This window comes from Petromyzon marinus, chromosome 8 (genome assembly GCF_048934315.1).
Source record: "Petromyzon marinus isolate PM22_M1 ecotype Great Lakes invasive population chromosome 8, UKy_Petmar_22M1.pri1.0, whole genome shotgun sequence".
NCBI lineage: Eukaryota > Metazoa > Chordata > Hyperoartia > Petromyzontiformes > Petromyzontidae > Petromyzon > Petromyzon marinus.
Window position 1 is genome coordinate 4,958,978 of NC_133674.1, and position 20,530 is coordinate 4,979,507.

Genomic DNA, 20,530 nt, shown 5'->3' on the forward strand with positions numbered 1-20,530 from the left:
AAAAATATTTCATTGGCAGCAACCCTGAGCTGCAGCTTCAGCCCAGCTCATTTCCTTGAGCCATAGGTTTAAACTATTTAACTTATTTTTATTTTAGCGGGTAAGGCCCACTGAGCTATATAGCTCTTTTTCAGAATTGACCTGGCCAAAATTATAGCTCAACGAAGTGGCTTACCATATGGAAATGTATTGCAGCCAAATACTCTACACCGCATGCTGTTTCTAAATACGAAGGGAAAAACTGGAGGACCCAGAGAAAAATCCGATCTATGGTGAGAGAGACATGCTAACTTCAAATATACAGACGTCAGGGTTGGGGTCGTGCCCACGACCTCCCGTATACCAGGTGAGGTAGTTAACATCTCGCCACCATGGCGCCCCGAGGTAACCGTGTTCACGCTGCCATACGCATAGCAATTCCTGCCGCTATGTTGCACGGAAAGGCTCTGGCCTGAGATCGGGGTTGCTCTGATAAAACGCCGGGTTAGATTTTAAAGCTCAACTATAACATCGAAAACGGCCGTGTGACGTGGCAGCGTTGGCTCTGGAGGCTTTGCTCCTGCGCCGGGTTGCCACTCGGAGCTAATTGGGGATCCTGCAGGCACCGAGGTGGGTTTTGTGTTCTCGACTAAGTCACCAATGATTATATCTTTAAGAATTGATGTTTTTTAGTTAATTTTGCCTTAACCGGTTGTGAGAGCATTGAATTTAAAATGTGCCCAATGGAGTGCAAACATTTTTTTCCTACAAAGAGTGCCGATTATATGGCAATATTTTAGACACTTGATGGAGAGCCCAATAAGGGAGACTAATCACCTGACTTTCTCTCTGCAATGTGAATTTGTTCTTGTGGTTTCCGGAGCATGAGGGGCATTTTCATTGCCGGAAAGATCTTTGATCCGTAGCAGGAGAATGTTATATCCCGTTTTGCAGGTAATTGGGAAAACTAATGCAAGAGAAAAAAAGGAAATTATTCTAATAGCATAAATGGCCCTTCAGACATTGAAGTTCCGTAGATAGATTGTCAGGCAGACTCTTGTGTTGGCACGTGCAGACACAAGTACACAAACGCGCGCACGCGACAAGCTTGTTAACATTCACATCCTGTACCGACTGCCACCGTTTCATTTAATTTTGAACCTTTGCACTCCTGTCATCTGTCAACGTCTCGCCAAATACGTCAAAAACCCACGGCGCGTGATCATATTTTGGAGTTCATGCACACTCGCAAGTGCAGTGTCACCTCACTTGGCCTTTGCTCTCATACGAGCAGATGCGTTGTTTAAGATATTGTCTTTAAATTAACTATGAAAGCTAAAATGAGAATTACAAAAAGGCTTGTTGCTTCGCCCTGAAAAATGAAATGCAGTTAAACGTGTCGTCATAATTTCATACGTTGTTTCATTAAATACTTTTTAAATTATTGTTTTCATCCCAGAGATAATGTGTGCATTATACTTTTAGCTATTTCAAGAAAACGATCACAAATCCTTGGGCTGGTCATCATTTTGTAATTACTTTAATGTTATTCATAATTTAATTGTGGGTTAGGCTGTGTAACGATCTGACCAAATTTGTGGCATGAAGACCCTCCACCACCCGACGCAATCAAACAAATTAAGTTTGTCACGTCCAGAAGTGTTTAACACACCAATTGTTATTATTTCAGCTCACCATTAAGCTGAAAACCAATTCTGACAGCCAAATTTCATAATTGTAGAGTCTTAAAACATGGCCACATCATTATTTACACTTAACGATAATTTACGAATCGTAATGTTGGCTGCAAAAGCCTACGTGTTAACCAAAATGTGATGTGAATGCGTGCGGCGCCGCTGACGTTCGCTCCGCGAGCATCTCTCCGCCATTGCCATTACGAGCGAAAGCACTCACCCCCGTAGCCGCCGGACACGGTGATGCTGAAGTAGGAGGAGTAGGCAGAGGTGGGCAGGATGCTGTACGTGATCTGGTTGTTTGGTGGGGAGTCCTCGTCCGTCGCCTGGCGCGTCGCACCAGCCACAGGATTAGCAACGGTGCTGCAAAGATGCATCGCTATGGAGAGTCGTCAAGCCATCCGTCCCTCCATCGCAATGCACGCAAAATCAATTGGCCGCTCACGCGCTTCACTGTAATGTTTCAAGTATTTTTTTTGTAGCAAACATTTACATTTTCGATTTAAAAATTGTTTTTTTGCCAAGGAACAGAACGCATCCAAAAGGACGCGAAATTGAGGAGAGTGACTATATCACTCCAGGTGCAGCGCTTGGTGAATCATCGCAGTGTAATGAGCGATGGGAACACTGGCGGAGCCAGTCGGGGGGACGGTATCGTGGCATGTACTCCCCCCCCCCCCCCGATGATCCGATCGAAATCCCTAATTTCGATCGGATCATTGGGGTCTTTTAGTAAAAAAATCGGTATTTTGCGACCCTCCACTGCCACTGTGTAGCATATTATTACGCGCCAGGGACTCTATGAGATGATAGGACAATAGCCTTGAGTCCATAATTGGCAATAAGTAACGGCAAAGCAGAATTGTGCGCAGTCTCGTATACAGTCCACGACTTCCCTGAAGGCATCAACACCTTCAGCGAGCGCGATGCCGATCACACAACGCGGTTCGAATTTGACCCTCGATCGATGGCTGCGCCATCGCCGCACGTGTCGAATAAAAAGCAAGGGACAAGTCCTTACTTACTAACAACTCCTATCATGTTTCATTGCTGGAGGGGTTGCCCCCCTACCTTAAAATCCTGGCTCCACCATTGGATGGGAATGGCTTTGGGAGGTCTTCATCCAGTTATGGATTGTTCATGGATGATGATGATGATGAAAATACTCGTATTATTTTTTTAGCCCTAAATTTTTCGCAACGTCACAAGATGCTGAACCCAATCAAAAATGTTGCAGAGAAGTGCAGCCCGTGTGTCAGAGAGAAAAAAAAACCGCACATTGACCCATCGACCTTTTGTAAATAAATAGGATGAGCTTGAGGATAGAGAGGGCCAGAGGGGGAGACCTGAAAGGGCTGGCAAGTTCTCTGTGTGCGGAGATGCAGGTTTATGGAAGGGCATATGAAGAGGTGGATTGTGAAGAGGTTGCGAACAGCGGGGTGAAGACACCTGGGGAGATGGGGTTGGATGCACGCGGATGGATCCTGTGATGGGAGTCATGACTGGAGTTATTCACGTTGTTGTTTACGCCCATCCACGCCCTGTCTGCTCCAGTAACCAATGCTCTCTGTCGAAGCTCCGAGTCAACCTCCACTCAGCAGGTGGTCCCTCATTCTCTTCTAAAGCCCCCATGGTCTGGAACTCGCTTCCCCAGGCTGCCCGTGCTGCTGCTGTCGACTCCCTCTCTGTAATTAAGTTCAGGCTCAAGGCCTTCCTCTCTTCCTCTGCACGTGATTGGCTGCTTCTCTCCATACAATATAAATATGCCCACGTTTTATGTACAGAGCCTGGAGATGCAATTGCATTTAGATGCCATATAATCCAATTGGATGTTTCTCCGCTGGTGCGGACATTGTTTCCCAGAGTATGCAGGGGCAGCGAATGCTAGTGGGTGCAGAGCTGTGTCTGCTCGCTCATCACCTCTCTTCTGGGCCAGGTTGAGTTACATTTGAAGGTTGATGATCCACACAGCATATTGTGCAGTGCACCAGTCAGGGCAGTTAATATTACATCTCTATGTGCATCTATATGCTGGGCTGGGCATTAATATTAAGCAATGGGAATGTGAGATTGAAATGCATGCTTCATCTGGCAGAAGGGAAACCTGCAAACTTTAGCCATCTTTCAGAATAGTTTTTAAGAAATTTAAATGTGGATAAAAACAGCAATTGTGCAACTGCTCCCCAGGCGCTGCTTAACCCTCTCATGTCTCTACTCAGCCTACGCGGTTTCGTTTCTAACGGTACTCGTTGCGATTGCATTGGGGAAAAATGAAGAATATTTCACATTACACTTTATTACTTTATTAATGAGAATATGTTTTATGAAGAACGATTAGGTTGGATTATTTGAGCGTACATCTCTTCACGTATTGCAATATATGCTCTCAAGAACCGAGTGCCCTTAGATGTGACTTCAATTAAAAATCACGGAAATATAGCGGCTTTAGGACTCTCGGACAGGTACATATATTTACAATTTAATAATTTCCCGGTGAGTGCACTATCTAGTAGCACAGCGAGTCAAGTAAGGGTTGCATGAGCAAATGAGAATGAGGTTTAGGATCAATCAATAACTCCATAATTGCTCGCCCTGCCTACAGCACGGTGGCTTAATTACACATACTTATAGCCTATTAACCAAAAGATCCAATTATACATCTTTTGGGGTACAAATCTTTTACCAAGATTATTTGTTGTTGTTGCTTTCCTTGCAGTTTGTGTAAAGAAGGAAAAGGCAATCAAAGTCAAGGGTAGGTGGCTTTACCTGAATGTTTAAAAGGGCATTGGCCTCCGCGTATTAATAGCCAATTACCCAGGGTCGTTATTAAAAATGTAGCGGCATAACAAGATCCAGTTCATAATTTAATGAGGTTCATCGTTGCCGAGCCAAATGGCGATGCTCTTTAATTGTGCTACATTAGAGGTCTCCCTCAAATGGATCCCAGGGCTCGCTCATGATTTACCGAGTAGCAGACGGAGTCATCTCCTACAATCACTTGCACAACAATAAAAAAAAATCTTTCCCGTCTTGGTAAAATTGTATATTCACGCACAAGACAACGATTCCCCCGGTGTAGCCTCAATAGACTGTTGGGGCAAGTGCTGTTAGCGGGTAGCAGCGCCTATGAAGGCCGGCACAGCACACGAGGGGGTGGGTGGCCAGCACCACGCCCGGCCGCCTTTGTCTCCCCAGTGAAGATGTTTACACACCACACCGGATACTCATTTAAGGCTGAGTCTACCAAACGGAGGCCCAGGACTGGTTCAGATAATCGTCACTGGTGTTGGATGGGTTCTTAGCGCAGTGCGCTAACCGCTACACTACCGCTACGACTTTATTCACGCACACACGCACATAAAAATTGTCAACAGTAAAAGTGATTTTCTGCTCAAATGAGCACTGAGGTGACGCTCATCTCCTATTTTCAGCAATGAGCCAGTTGTGGATTTCCTTTGGAGAAGGTGGGGGGCGAGTATATCCAGAGGACAACCACTGTTGGCTTCCCTGCAAAGTTGTCGTCATTTTATCGACCCTGGAGGAGGGATGATGGGCTGAGCCGGCCCATCATTTTATCGATCCTGGGGGAGGTATGATGGGCTGAGTCAGCCCATCATTTAATCGACCCTGGAGGAGGTATGATGGGCCGAGTGAGCCCACAAGCAAGATTTTAAGGTGGCATCTTCCCGATTGCTGCTCACGCCCTTACCGCTTTGCCTCCTAGGCGGCATTGCCACACATTTCTACTTATCAATGCGTGAGAAACGCAGGTTAAAAGCACAAAGAGTCATTCACATTGCATGCATTATACTCGTGTAATTAATTTTTCAGGCTAAGCACGAGGGCTGAGTGGGAGCTACAGTCCATCATGGCACTCATACTAATTTCTGCACAGGACTCTGTTCTTGGCTTCGACAGCCCCCAGTACTTCCTCAGTGTTTTTTTTTTCCTTCTTCTAATATGCAGAGGGAGAAAATTGAAAACATAATGGCCATCTAATGAGCTCTGCCTCCCCGGGTAATGCCATAAATACTTTGCAACGTTACAGCTGTTCCTTGGCCTGTCTGACCAACCCTGTTACAGCGCCCTGAGTGGGAACGGTGATGCATGGGTGTCGTTAGCAGCGCACTATAATTAAGCTCCGTGCAGGCTTCTCGAGTTTTCACCCGGCAGCAGAGGGTATCCCTTCCAACCCGGTGAGCTCGGTGAAACCAGTAAACTGTAACCTCTGTTTATTGGAAGCCGGTTTTGGGTTGGGTGGAGTATGTCTGTCCAAATATTTTTTTGTGGCATCTTATATTTTTTTACTTTCTCATTTATATAGTTGCCTTAACCAAGGCGCTAAACAGAGAATTCGCAGTTTTACATTGAAACGGTGCGATGAGATGATATGTTGATGAGGATGGTAGTGCGTGATATAACGATGCGTGAAATGCACGATGATGAGAGTGACAATGAGTGGTTGATGATAATGAGTGAGTGTGATGAATGGGTTGGGAAATTGGGAAGAGAGATGATGGTGTTAAATATAGATAATGGACGGGGAATTAGGAGCTGGGGTAAGCGAGGCAAAATAAGTGTTAAGGTAAGAATTAAAAATAGTCAGTTAGCCCGATTGTTTGACATGTAGGGGAAGTTTGTTCCAGTGTAAGGGGGCTAGAAGCGGTACGTATAGTGATGATAATAAAGTAATTATAATGTCCCTATGAACCCTGGAAATACTTCCTGAGTCTCAGGACTTACCGTTGGGAGGGTCCTGTTTTAAAAAAAATGTGGCTGTTTTATTTTATCAGTGTCATCATCATCATCGTCAGCCATGGTCAATCCACTGCTGGATGAAGGCCTCCCCAAGATTACTGCATAAGGAACCCGAACAGTGGATGGGTTTGTGAAGGGGAACCAGGGCTGGTTAAATTGTCAACCACCAACCAACTGATCTTAGCTGTGGCTGGGAATCAAACTGAGGTGGCCCCGGATTCATCGTGCAGTGTGCTCATCGCAGCACCACTGCTCCACCCAGGGTAAAGTTTAACACCTGGGAAACAAAGGCGGCGGCTCAGCGTGGTGTAGCCACACCACCGCCGCCCCTCGTCTCCCATGCCCGCCTAACAAGGTGGTCACCGACAAATCCTGATCCAAGAATGGGATGTATGGCTACTGTCACACCCGCTCACTATATACAAAATAAAGTTACCATATAAATGTCTGTAACTTACCTCATAATGAGAATATTTTTAAAAATGCTGTTATGATGTTTATTTAACACATTTGTATGCATCGAATGTTGGTCTGCCCCAGTTTCCTCTCCGGGTCCATACCCTCAATCCCTACTATAATCACCCACAAATGTCTGTCCGTCCTGCGCGTAACGTCACTCCACGTGAGGCTCACCCCGACGCGTGACTTCACTCCACATGGGGCCCACCCCCCTCATTAATACTCATGAGTGGGTGGATTTTTACACTAACTCAGAGGAAGGTCGAGCCGAATTAAAGAATGTATTACGCAAAGTTGCTTTAAATATGACGTTTCTTTACAGAAAGTGACGGTAAAAAATAAATATATGCAGCACAGTGCTACATCCGTGCGTGGGGCAACCCCCCCCCCCCCTCATTAATAATCATGAGCTGAACAATTTTTCTATTGAATCTTTCAGATTTACTGCAATATACACCCGTCCTTGGATGGGCAAAAAGAGCGAGTATTTGTTTAATCATGTACACGGCATGATGTACATTTTAACTTGCCTTCATGCTCAAACGGTGAAATTACCTATCAAACTTCAAAAGCCCCAGTTCCTCAAATCATACATCAAAACAATACAACAATTATAATAATTTTCCAAATCTCCCATACATATCAATTGCTCTTGTAAGGTTCAAGCACTCCCGTAACCTTGTTACAATTGCATATAATTTCTCACGTTTGTTTAATTAATCACACGACATAATTGCATGTACCCTTAAGTGCGTGAATTAGTGCACGCACATCATCCTGGGAGCATCTTTAATGAAACAAGTTGCCGTACATAAACAAACACTAATTAAAATGTTCAAGTTCAGTTGCTGCAGCTTAAGGGACGGGGAATGATGCCGGTTGCTCTGGTTGTGGCATTATCCTCTCCATAAAAACGCACACACGGCAATGTCAGAACAAATCTCGTCATTATTTATCGACAAAGAGATTTCCTATACCAATACTATTTTTTAACCAGGTAAGGCCCACTGAGCTGTATAGCAATTTTTTCAGAAGCGACCTGGCCACAAATGGTAGCTCAACGAAGTGGCTTACCATGTGGAATCGGAATATTTGTTTATACTGGAGGAGGAATCCTAATAGCTATAACGCTCTCTTTCACAGATGTCCAGTGTCTCACGTAACAGCTCCCCATGAGTGCCGGCCCAGGAATCTTGTGTATCGTGTAAACCATGAGGACTGGGTAAAGTAGGCAACTGTGCATGATGGCTAATTATTTTTGCTATTATATACGGGTTTCCCTCGCTTTATGCGGTAGATGCGTTCCAAAAAAATGGCACGCAAAGCTAAACCGCACAAGAGCAGCACATACGGTACACAGAACACTATGGCATATCCAACCACATAGCCACATGTCATTTTTGGGTCGAAATAGGTTAGCCGCATTATAGATAAAATAGCACAAACTGAACCCGCGCAAAGCGAGGGAAACCTGTATTATTATAATTTATGTAATCCAGCACTGTTGTGACCTCCCTTCTCATATGCGTCAAGGTGACACACCCTGGCTTGTCTGAAAAAGGGCTACGGCAAGTGAGGACTAATCTCCATTTGTCCCATCTGGATGGGAAATGTGTCGCCCCCCCCCCCCCCCCCGTGAACGTAGGTTATCTCGGGATGCTCCGGTTTTCTCGCACAGTGTAAACACGTGCATTAAGGTGGCTGAAGACATCTTAATGCACGTGCACCTCCACGTTTTTACGGATCGCGCAGCATTATGTGATGCAGTTTCATGAACGACGCAACTATACGAACACTCAGCATTACGGTGCTGTTACGTTAGCTCAAAAAGATGGGAATACGTGCCGAGAGAGATCAGTAGTTGTGTTTGGTGTCTAGTATGCTACAAGATCTGTGGGTTCAATCCCGACCCTGACACCTGTATATTTTTAGTTTGCGGTGTCTCTCTCCGCACGATCGTGTGGATTGTTTCTCCGGCTCCTTCAGTTTTTCCCACCAGATTTAGAATCAACATGCGCTTACATTATTGTGCTGCTGTAAATTTCCACGTGATAAGCCACTTTGTTGAGATAAAACATAGTTTAGTTTTATTTGCATATATATTTTTTAAAGTTATTTATTTACCATTCCAATACTTTACACTCCTACCATGTTTTCCGTATTGTTTTTTGTTGTAGCGTTCAGACCCGCCCCGACTGGACATCTGTGAAAAAGAGCTTTCTAGCTCATCGGATTCCTCCAATATAAATGAAGATTCTGATTCTGTCCCGTGGGGTGGGGAGGTAGAAAGTAGAGGGAGGAGGAAGCGAGGAGGGATCGAGGGAGGAAGTGAAGGAGGAAGAAGGGAGGGAGGAGGAGGGAGGGCCCAGGCCTTACCCGCACGCGCACGACGGGCGTGAGGGAGTTGTCGTTCTCGCGCGCCGTGCCCACGTAGGAGTCGCGCTGGAAGACGGGCGTGTTGTCGTTGACGTCCAGCAGGTTGATGCGAACGCGCCCCGCCGTCTCCTGGCCGCCGCCGTCCCGCGCCATCACCGTCACCGTGAAGCGCGGAGTCGCCTCGAAGTCCAGCGCCGCCGCCACCGAGATCAACCCCGAGGCCGGGTCGAGGGAGAACCTCGAAACGGGGGCAGGGCGAGGGAACGACGTGCAGGGTGGATAGGTTTACACCGTCGGCAATGCAGCAGGCAGGCAGGCAGGCACAGTGTTGCTTTGTGCTTGGTAGTAATTACAGAGCAAGGTAAAAGGGGCTGGCATAGTGAATTAATAACTTGAATACAGCGGACAACACATAGCAGTCTCGAGCACAGTTTAGCTTTGTTTGTCCATGTATGTTGTTTTGGAAACGTACATTCAGAGTATTTTGCTGCTATAAATGTCCATGTGATTAGTCACTTCGTTGAGCTATCATTTGTGGCCTGGTCGCTTCTGAACAAGAGCTCAGTGTGCCTTACCTGGTAAAATACAAATATCTTATTTTATACTGCGTTGCTTTTGCACGTTGTATTTTGTCTGCAATCGTTTCCTCGCTGAGTGATTCTCTGGTTATTTTCTGAAATAACCAAGTGTTCCGGTGCCTCAAGCTGTGCTGCATGGCAGGTGCGGTGTCGATGATGATGACGATCGTGATGATTCAGCGTCGTTGGTAGAGCAGTAGATCTCCCCACCCATGACAGTGGGTTCAAATCTTGAACACAACTGACTTGTCCTTGTCATTGTCATAATTACCATCATCAGCTCCATCACCATTGTAAGGGGTACAAAATGAATATTGCCTAGTAAAGCATGGGGTGCTCATCAATGTTCATTCCAGAGAGGGCTTTGTCTCAACAAAGGAATGTGGGATTCAACATTGGTTGTCCTACAGACACTGACCTTTGCCCAAGGACTTTATAAAACTCATTTAACACTAAGTATGGGGATACTTAATATTTTTTGACGTAAAATATGTAAAACAGACCCTGCATCTCCTCCTCTTACTACATTATGTGATCCCTTCAAGGTGATTGTTCTACATGCAACAAGATCGCAGATAAAGTGTTGTTGTTATTTTAAATAAAGGCCATATATCTTGCAAGTGCCACTTACTTATCCGAGTCATCGCTGAAGTGGTAAGAAACTTGCCCAAACACACCCGCATCAAGGTCGGTCGCCTGGAATATAAATGCAAAAACACGAAGACAAAGACGAACAATATTTTACATATTTTGAAATATAATACGTGCAAACATCAGCAAAACATCTCCCGGTGGTAAACGGATATTTTGAATCCTTTAGATCAGCGGTCCCCAACCTTTTTGGCACCAGGGACCGGTTTCGTGGAAGACTATTTTTTCACGGACCGGGGGGGGGTTCATCATTGGGTCTTTCCCCCTTTTCAAAGAAGCTCTCCAGCGACGTTTGTTTTTCTACTCCATGTGGCTACTAGGGGTTAGCTTGTGGGCTTACTCCTTGTGGCTACTAGGGGTTAGAGCTTGTGGGCTTACTCCTTGTGGCTACTAGGGGGTTAGCTTGTGGGCTTACTCCTTGTGGCTACTAGGGGTTAGAGCTTGTGGGCTTACTCATTGTGGCTACTAGGGGTTAGCTTGTGGGCTTACTCCTTGTGGCTACTAGGGGTTAGCTTGTGGGCTTACTCCTTGTGGCTACTAGGGGTTAGAGCTTGTGGGCTTACTCTTTGTGGCTACTAGGGGTTAGAGCTTGTGGGCTTACTCCTTGTGGCTACTAGGGGGTTAGATTGTGGGCTTACTCCTTGTGGCTACTAGGGGTTAGAGCTTGTGGGCTTACTCATTGTGGCTACTAGGGGTTAGAGCTTGTGGGCTTACTCAGTGGCTACTAGGGGTTAGCTTGTGGGCTTACTCCTTGTGGCTACTGGGGGTTAGCTTGTGGGCTTACTCATTGTGGCTACTAGGGGTTAGCTTGTGGGCTTACCAACACTGTGACTGAGACGAGTTGCGCAGTGCGGGAAAGAGGCGTGGACGGAAGTGGTAAATAATAAAATAATGGGCGGGCCACGCGCGGACTCACCGCTGACCTCCTGCTGTGCGGCCCGGTTCCTAACAGGCCACGGACTGGTACCGGTCCACGTCCCGGGGGTTGGGAACCCCTGCTTTAGATAGTTTACATTTTTACTACGCCTAACCCCAAGAACATTCTGAATGCACTCATATTAAACACAGGTCTATCCTGTTACAATATCCTAAAACACTTTACCAGACATGTACGGGCCTACATTTTTGTTACAGTATGTAACATCAGTAGCACAAAGTTTGCCCAATTATTATTTTCGGCTGGTTTATAGACCCCAATTCAAAATGCCATGTGTAAGCAGTGACCTCAGTTTAAGTTGCAATAACGGCTGCTTATCTGTCAGTTAGCAGTGGCAGCCAAGTTGCATGCAGGTAGAGACCGATGTGTGTCACGAAGCTCTGCGTGTACGCAGTCCCATGCACGCAGAGGGAGAAGACAGGTGCTCTGTTGATTTGGGGCTCCGTTCCCACTACCCAAACTGCCATGCGTGGTAGAGGCTGCCGTAAAAATTACTGCAGAGCATTTATTCTGCAATTGTAATGACCTACATGCGCTTTTTGATTTTTTTTGTGGGAATTTGTAGATCATTTTCCAAGTTATATTTATCTCCCTCTCCTTTGATTGGGGCGAGAAATAATTTTAATTCTCCCATTCACAACATTAGCCCCATAATTCAATGCGATAATGGCGCTTTTATCGTCCCAACCACCCGGCAGGAGCCTCACTGCGGCACACAATTCACGGTCGGTAATTAATTCCCCCCGCCCACCCCACACAAACAAAATAAATAGTCTCCGCATATGTTTTTTTAAAAACTATTTAGCCCTTCGCCCCGTCGGTCCCAAGCCTGACTCACGTGCCAGTTATTAAGTCCGCGCTCTTGATAAGCGGCGCCAGCCATTGCGCCGCGTCGAGCTAATCGATGCATCCTGCCGTGAGAGCACCCCCCTCCCAGCGCCATCTAAATAGAAATCTCCGCCGACCATGCGACGCGCGGCCACACCGACCCGAACCGCCGCGGACGCTTGCGCCCGTGCGCTCGGACAAACCTCCCCGCCCAACACTCGTCTCTCCCCACCGCAACGGCACGCATCCTCCACGCGGTTATCCGAGAAACTCTGAGCTGAAAGCAATACGGGCGAAGTGGCTTGTGCAACGATTGACCCTGTTGCGCGTAAACGTGTAGACGGGAGAGGAGTGCATTAGCGTTTAAGAAATCGCTTGCGTCTCTGTGCGGCGAGGCTGCTGAGCTTTTGTTGGGTTTGGTAATCCGGTGGTTTAATAATTAATTCTCCCTAATCTACAGCATATCTTCCAATTGATCGCATACAAGCGTGTGATTATCCCTTTCATTTTCAATTATTCGCAATCAACGAGTGCGTCTGACTTAATTTTTACCAGTGTTAGCAGTGATGCAGTGGTTTGCACGCTGCACTAATTTCATGAAGCCCTTAATAAAATTAATGTGCACAAATAGTTGCATGAAACCTTAATAAATAGCAAAGAACCCAAAATAAAGCCAGCTACATTTGCAAGTGCTTTAGTAGTTCACCTTGAAAAATGCAGTAAATGTAAAAATATGATTCATGATACATTTTTGGATTTGGCTCTCTGATATTGTGACTTGATGGATTTATATTCATACTTCCTGGATATTGGCCCAGTGATGCTTGATATACTCAGACAAAGCGCCGTATAATTTCTACATTTGGTTCTGAGAATTGTTCTTCAACTTCTCGGTGCGTGAGCTGAAACAAAAATAATTGGCGCGTTGTAAAACCCTTGTACACCGCCGTGGCAATCCGTTTGGCCTTGCCGCTCTCATAGCTTGGGGACGCCTCCCTCAATTCTCCAGCAGTGGATTGAGCATGGCTGGCGATGACGACGAATACAAAAAAACGATTTAGCCCTTCGCCCGTCGGTCCAAACGCCTGGCAGGTGCCACTCACCAGGACCTGCACAACGGACGTGCCCAGCGTGGCGTTCTCCCACACGCTGACGTTGTAGAGTGGCAGGCTGAAGATGGGCCGGTTGTCGTTCTCGTTGATCAGCGTGATGTGCACGCGCGCCGAGCCCCAGTGCTCCCCTGACGTTTCGTTGGCGAAAAGCTGTGACCGCCGGAAACGAACGAGCGAGCGCACGCACACACGCACGCACGCATACACACACACGAGTGAGGGTCACATCCACACTCGCGCGAGGGCCCAACCGACCTCACGACAGCTGTTAGGGGACCGTTGCTGGCGGCGTGCGGCCACCGCGTCACCGTGCCAAGCACGTGGGTTGTCTTGCAGCTGTGGAGCTACCACAGCAGAGCAGAGTTTCACTCGGAGATCTTCATGGTGGTGGCTGATTGTGGAATAATAATATCAACAACACTGCCCTTTAACGTGGCCAGGTGGCTCAGGGGTCAGAGCGCTCAATTTACACCGTGGAGATTCTAAGATCGAGTCCAGTCTAATCAATACAAATTCTCAAGAATATACAGAGTTGATGGTATTTATACTGATACCTCCTTTGCCAGTAGCAAGATATAGTAATAGGTTTTTACTCTTTTATCTGACGCCTTTTGGCATCTTCTGGTCCAACACCAGTGGAGACTAGGCTCTAAGAAAAGCTGTCTCGGGTGTGGACCAATCAATTTCAAGGACAGTACATATTATCAGAGTTGTCTCTTTTTGTTTGCATTTTGACTGCTTGTGTTGTGGTTATTGCAAAATGATCCCTTGTATAAAGGTGTCAGTATTTTGTGCCAGATAAAAGGGTAAAAACCTATTACTAGAGTTGATGGTCTCAGCCCAGTCACTTATAACTGCACACAAAAATACAGGTAGTCCCCGAGTTACGATGGTCCGACTTACGATATTTCGATCTTACGATGGCGATAGCAATACGACAAAATTGCCATCAGCAACCTAACATCGTTCAAGTATGCAGACGACGGACAGAATCTTGGTGACTACAGTACAATGATACGTTACTATACGTTCAATGCATGTTAAAAGTTTGTATAGCAGATAGGATTGTTTTCTGAAAAAACTTTATATTATATTGCAGTTCATATAGCTAGGCGAAGAATTTACCTTGTTTTTTACTTTACATTTTTCTGTGCAATACAGTATTATAATTAATAAATACATATGGTATATAGTTTATACAGTACGGTACTGTAATTTGCTCTGTTTTGCTAAATTATCACCATTCTTTAAGACTCCTGGGTAGGCTAGGCCATCTTTGACTTACGATATTTTTGACTTACGATGGGGTCGTCGTAACGCATCTCCATCGTAAGTAGAGGACTACCTGTAAACCCCATCACGTAAAAAATGGCTTTGAACTTAATTTTCCTATATTCTAGCTCTGCGAATGAACAAATTACGGGTTCATCTTCTTTGGTTCTTTCGGTAAAGTCACGTAGAATGAGAATAAAATAATAAAATAAAATAACACAATTAAATTCTCACGACGTTTCGGCCACAACACAAGCAGCCTTCTTCAGGTGAAAGAACATAACTGTTGGGACGACAGAGCTTCAATTAACGCTGCTAAGATTCGCAGCGTCTCTTTAAGCTCGATGAGAGGCGCGGCGAGCCTTGACAAAGGAGTTTACATATCAGAGCAGGAGAATTTAGCATTGAAATAGTCGAGAGATTAGCTTGTGACAGAAATAGCAGTGTTAAAGTCCAAGTTTACATATCCACAGAAGCATTTAGTATATGGACGCTAAAGGCCTCCAATTACCAACTATTATAAAGTAAACCATAGCGTCTTTTAAGTTCGGTGAGAAGCGTGAAGAGCCTTGACAAAGGAGTTTACATATCAGAGCAGGAGAATTTAGCATTGAATAGCCGAGGGATTAGCTTGTGACAGAAATAGCTGTGTTAAAGTCAAAAGTTTAAAAATCAACAGAGGCATTTAGTATATGGACGCTAAAGGACTCCAACTAACCAACTATCATAAAGTAAACCGATGTGAAAAAACAGTCTATATCACATCAATATAATAAATGTACTTAATATATTCTTCAATAAGTTGAGCTATAATCATACAGCAACTGGGTATACATTACACTATATAATGAATACCATATAGTAAACCAATAAAAAACTAAAATATAAGCTTGATAACATTGAGGAGCTTAGATTTTAATTTTTTTATTGGTTTACTATATGGTATACATTATATAGTGTAATGTATACCCAGTTGCTGTATGATTAATAGCTCAACTTATTGAAAAATATATTAAGTACATTTATTATATTGATGTGATATAGACCTAGTTTTTTCACATCGGTTTACTTTATGATAGTTGTTTAGTTGGACTCCTTTAGCGTACATATACTAAATGCCTATGTTGATATGTAAACTTTGACTTTAACACAGCTATTTCTGTCACAAGCTAATCCCTCGACTATTTCAATGCTAAATTCTCCTGCTCTGATATGTAAACTTCTTTGTCAAGGCTCTTCACGCTTCTCACCGAGCGTAAAAAACGCTATGGTTTACTTTATAATAGTTGGTAATTGGAGGCCTTTAGCGTCCATATACTAAATGCCTCTGTTGATTTTTAAACTTTGACTTTAACACAGCTATTTCTGTCACAAGCTAATCCCTCGACTATTTCAATGCTAAATTCTCCTGCTCTGATATGTAAACTCCTTTGTCAAGGCTCGCCGCGCCTCTCACCGAGCTTAAAAGACGCTGCGAATCTTAGCAGCGTTAATTGAAGCTCTGTCGTCCCGACAGTTCTGTTCTTTCACCTGAAGAAGGCTGCTTGTGTTGTGGCCGAAACGTCGTGAGAATTTTATTATTTTAGTTTATTATTTTATTATTTTATTATTTTATTCTCATTCTAAGTGACTTTACCGAAAGAACCAAAGAAGATGAATCCTTGCAGTCACGAAGGCTTTAAATCGAAATTTAAATTACGGGTTGACCGTTATGCAATGAACATTCGCCTCAGTGACATGACGAGTGGGAAAGCATTGCCCCCAACTGCATGGACCAGAGATCACATGAAGGGATCTGAGATAGCTCTGGGTTATACGCTTCCCTGAGCCGTTATCTAACACAAGCACTGCTCTGCAAGAGGTCCGAACGGATGCTTTGTCTCATGACATGACAATGAGAGTACAACTGGGGTAGTGCAATAACCCAAGGCTTAAATTAATGCCAATGCGATTTAAAATATTGCTTTAGGATGCAAAGGAGGCTGCTCAAATGTACAAATTGAAATTGCGACCTCATAAATTAAACTCCATGAAAGTGAATCGCGGTTATCTTTAGTTGCGAATTACTCAAGTGAGTGGAGGAGGATCGATCTGCTACAACAGAGGTGGGGAAGCTGCTCCACACAAAGTCTCTAATAGGACTCTCAAATACCTTTGGTGGGAAACCACACCTTAATGCACACCTTAACGCACGCCTTAACGGTGTCCAAAAATAACACGACATTTAGGGCTCACAGTTACGGATTACTGTCGGTGCGAAAATGAGAAAAAGTGTTCCCAGGTCGAACATATTCCCCTTTAGTACTCATTAGTTTGGCTAATATGCCTGCAGTGACGATAAACAACATTTGTGAGCTGTTTCGAAATAGCAGACCTTGTGTGGCTGCAGCCCAGGGCACTGGGCTGGTGAAGATTTTTGGCGAAGTTTGTGGTGTTGGTGGTGTTTGTGGTGTTGGTGATGTTGGTGGTGTTTGTGGTGTTTGTGGTGTTGGTGGTGTTTGTGGTGTTGGTGATGTTGGTGGTGTTTGTGGTGTTTGTGGTGTTGGTGGTGTTGGTGGTGTTGGTGGTGTTTGTGGTGTTGGTGGTGTTTGTGGTGTTGGTGATGTTGGTGGTGTTTGTGGTGTTTGTGGTGTTGGTGGTGTTGGTGGTGTTTGTGGTGTTGGTGGTGTTTGTGGTGTTGGTGATGTTGGTGGTGTTTGTGGTGTTGGTGGTGTTTGTGGTGTTTGTGGTGTTGGTGATGTTGGTGGTGTTTGTGGTGTTGGTGGTGTTGGTGGTGTTTGTGGTGTTGGTGGTGTTGGTGGTGTTGGTGGTCTTGGTGATGTTGGTGGTATTGGTGGTGTTTGTGGTGTTGGTGGTGTTGGTGGTATTGGTGGTGTTGGTGATGTTGGTGGTGTTGGTGGTATTGGTGGTGTTGGTGGTGTTGGTGGTATTGGTGGTGTTGGTGATGTTGGTGGTGTTGGTGGTGTTTGTGGTGTTGGTGGTGTTTGTGGTGTTGGTGATGTTGGTGGTGTTTGTGGTGTTTGTGGTGTTGGTGGTGTTGGTGGTGTTTGTGGTGTTGGTGGTGTTTGTGGTGTTGGTGATGTTGGTGGTGTTTGTGGTGTTTGTGGTGTTGGTGGTGTTGGTGGTGTTTGTGGTGTTGGTGGTGTTTGTGGTGTTGGTGATGTTGGTGGTGTTTGTGGTGTTGGCGGTGTTTGTGGTGTTTGTGGTGTTGGTGATGTTGGTGGTGTTTGTGGTGTTGGTGGTGTTGGTGGTGTTTGTGGTGTTGGTGGTGTTGGTGGTGTTGGTGGTCTTGGTGATGTTGGTGGTATTGGTGGTGTTTGTGGTGTTGGTGGTGTTGGTGGTATTGGTGGTGTTGGTGATGTTGGTGGTGTTGGTGGTATTGGTGGTGTTGGTGGTGTTGGTGGTGTTGGTGTTATTGGTGGTGTTGGTGATGTTGGTGGTGTTGGTGGTGTTTGTGGTGTTGGTGGTGTTTGTGGTGTTGGTGGTGTTGGTGGTGTTTGTGGTGTTTGTGGTGTTGGTGGCGTTGGTGGCGTTAGCGGTGTTTGTGGTGTTTGTGGTATTGGCGGTGTTTGTGGTGTTTGTGGTGTTGGCGTTGTTTGTGGTGTTGGTGATGTTTGTGGTGTTTGTGGTATTGGCGGTGTTTGTGGTGTTTGTGGTGTTGGTGGTGTTTGTGGTGTTTGTGGTGTTGGTGGTGTTGGTGGTGTTTGTGGTGTTGGTGGTGTTTGTGGTGTTGGTGATGTTGGTGGTGTTTGTGGTGTTGGCGGTGTTTGTGGTGTTTGTGGTGTTGGTGATGTTGGTGGTGTTTGTGGTGTTGGTGGTGTTGGTGGTGTTTGTGGTGTTGGTGGTGTTGGTGGTGTTGGTGGTCTTGGTGATGTTGGTGGTATTGGTGGTGTTTGTGGTGTTGGTGGTGTTGGTGGTATTGGTGGTGTTGGTGATGTTGGTGGTGTTGGTGGTATTGGTGGTGTTGGTGGTGTTGGTGGTGTTGGTGGTATTGGTGGTGTTGGTGATGTTGGTGGTGTTGGTGGTGTTTGTGGTGTTGGTGGTGTTTGTGGTGTTGGTGGTGTTGGTGGTGTTTGTGGTGTTTGTGGTGTTGGTGGCGTTGGTGGCGTTAGCGGTGTTTGTGGTGTTTGTGGTATTGGCGGTGTTTGTGGTGTTTGTGGTGTTGGCGTTGTTTGTGGTGTTGGTGATGTTTGTGGTGTTTGTGGTATTGGCGGTGTTTGTGGTGTTTGTGGTGTTGGTGGTGTTTGTGGTGTTGGTGGTGTTTGTGGTGTTGGCGGTGTTTGTGGTGTTTGTGGTGTTGGCGGTGTTGGTGGTGTTTGTGGTGTTGGTGGTGTTTGTGGTGTTGGTGGTGTTGGTGGTGTTGGTGGTATTTGTGGTGTTTGTGGTGTTGGCGGTGTTTGGTGTTTTTGGTGTTTATAGTGTTGGTGGTGTTGGTGGTGTTTGCGGTGTTGGCGGTGTTCGTGGTGTTTGTGGTGTTGGTGATGTTTGTGGTGTTTGTCGTGTTGGTGGTACTCTTTGGTTTTTTCGGTAAAGTCACGTATAAATAAGAAATAATAAAATAACAAAATAGCGTACGGCGTTTCGGTTGCAACACAAGCAGCCATCATCAGGTACAGAAGAGCTAAATTAACGATAGAGAGGAAACACTTAACCCCAGATGTATATACAGACACCCAAGTAGGGGGGAACTAACACAGATACAACAGGGGACACAGAGAGAGAAGCATACCAAACAAACAGGGTTTAGCAAAATTTGGAAACCATATAAAGCAACACAAACGGTCGGTCAAAACACAACGCATAGTCTGGTTGATTACGCTATTTCAAAGATTGCTAAATTGCAAGTTAAGTATGAAATTTAAAATACAGACCGCACACACACACATAGACCCCGACTTGGGTGTCTGTGTATACATCTGGGGTTATGTGTTTCCTCTCGTAAATTTAGCTCTTCTGTACCTGATGATGGCTGCTTGTGTTGCAACCGAAACGTCGTACACTATTATGTTATTTTATTATTTCTTATTTCTACGTGACTTTACCGAAAAAACCAAAGAGTAATTCCTGCAGTCACGAAAGCTTCGAATCAAGGTGTTGGTGGTGTTTGTGGTGTTGGTGGTGTTTGTGGTGTTTGTGGTGTTGGTGGTGTTGGTGGTGTTTGTGGTGTTTGTGGTGTTTGTGGTGTTGGTGGTGTTTGTGGTGTTGGTGGTGTTTGTGGTGTTTGTGGTGTTGGTGGTGTTTGTGGTGTTTGTGGTGTTGGTGGTGTTGGTGGTGTTTGTGGTGTTTGTGGTGTTGGTGGTGTTTGTGGTGTTTGTGGTGTTGGTGGTGTTGGTGGTGTTGGTGGTGTTTGTGGTGTTTGTGGTGTTGGTGGTGTTTGTGGTGTTTGTGGTGTTTGTGGTGTTGGTGGTGTTTGTGGTGTTGGTGGTGTTGGTGGTGTTGGTGGTGTTTGTGGTGTTTGTGGTTTTGGTGATGTTTGTGGTGTTTGTGGTGTTTGTGGTTTTGGTGATGTTTGTGGTGTTTGTGGTGTTGGTGGTGCTTGTGGTGTTGGTGGTGTTGGTGGTGTTTGTGGTGTTGGTGGTGTTTGTGGTGTTGGTGGTGTTTGTGGTGTTTGTATTGTTGGTGGTGTTGGTGGTGTTGGTGGTGTTGGCGGTGTTTGTGCTGTTGGCGGTGTTTGTGGTGTTGGTGGTGTTTGTGGTGTTTGTGGTGTTGGTGGTGTTTGTGGTGTTGGTGGTGTGGGCGGTGTTGGTGGTGTTTGTGGTGTTGGTGGTGTGGGCGGTGTTTGTGGTGTTTGTGGTGTTGGTGGTGTTTGTGGTGTTGGTGGTGTTTGTGGTGTTGGTGGTGTTGGCGGTGTTTGTAGTGTTTGTGGTGTTGGTGGTGTTTGTGGTG

The 20,530-nt window shown here is 45.5% G+C and overlaps 1 protein-coding gene across 2 annotated transcripts in view; it reads right to left on the minus strand.

Moving 5' to 3' along the window:
* The window catches only part of CDH23 (cadherin related 23), a 234,593-nt gene that overhangs the window by 130,068 nt on the left and 83,995 nt on the right, over nt 1–20,530 (minus strand). For both annotated transcript variants that reach the window (XM_032949465.2, XM_032949466.2), the window contains exons 14-17: nt 13,364–13,522; nt 10,476–10,540; nt 9,267–9,504; nt 1,894–1,999 (exon numbers count right to left, since the gene is read on the minus strand). In XM_032949465.2, the coding sequence (XP_032805356.2) occupies nt 1,894–1,999; nt 9,267–9,504; nt 10,476–10,540; nt 13,364–13,522 (568 nt within the window). The remainder of the gene's footprint in view (nt 1–1,893; nt 2,000–9,266; nt 9,505–10,475; nt 10,541–13,363; nt 13,523–20,530) is intronic.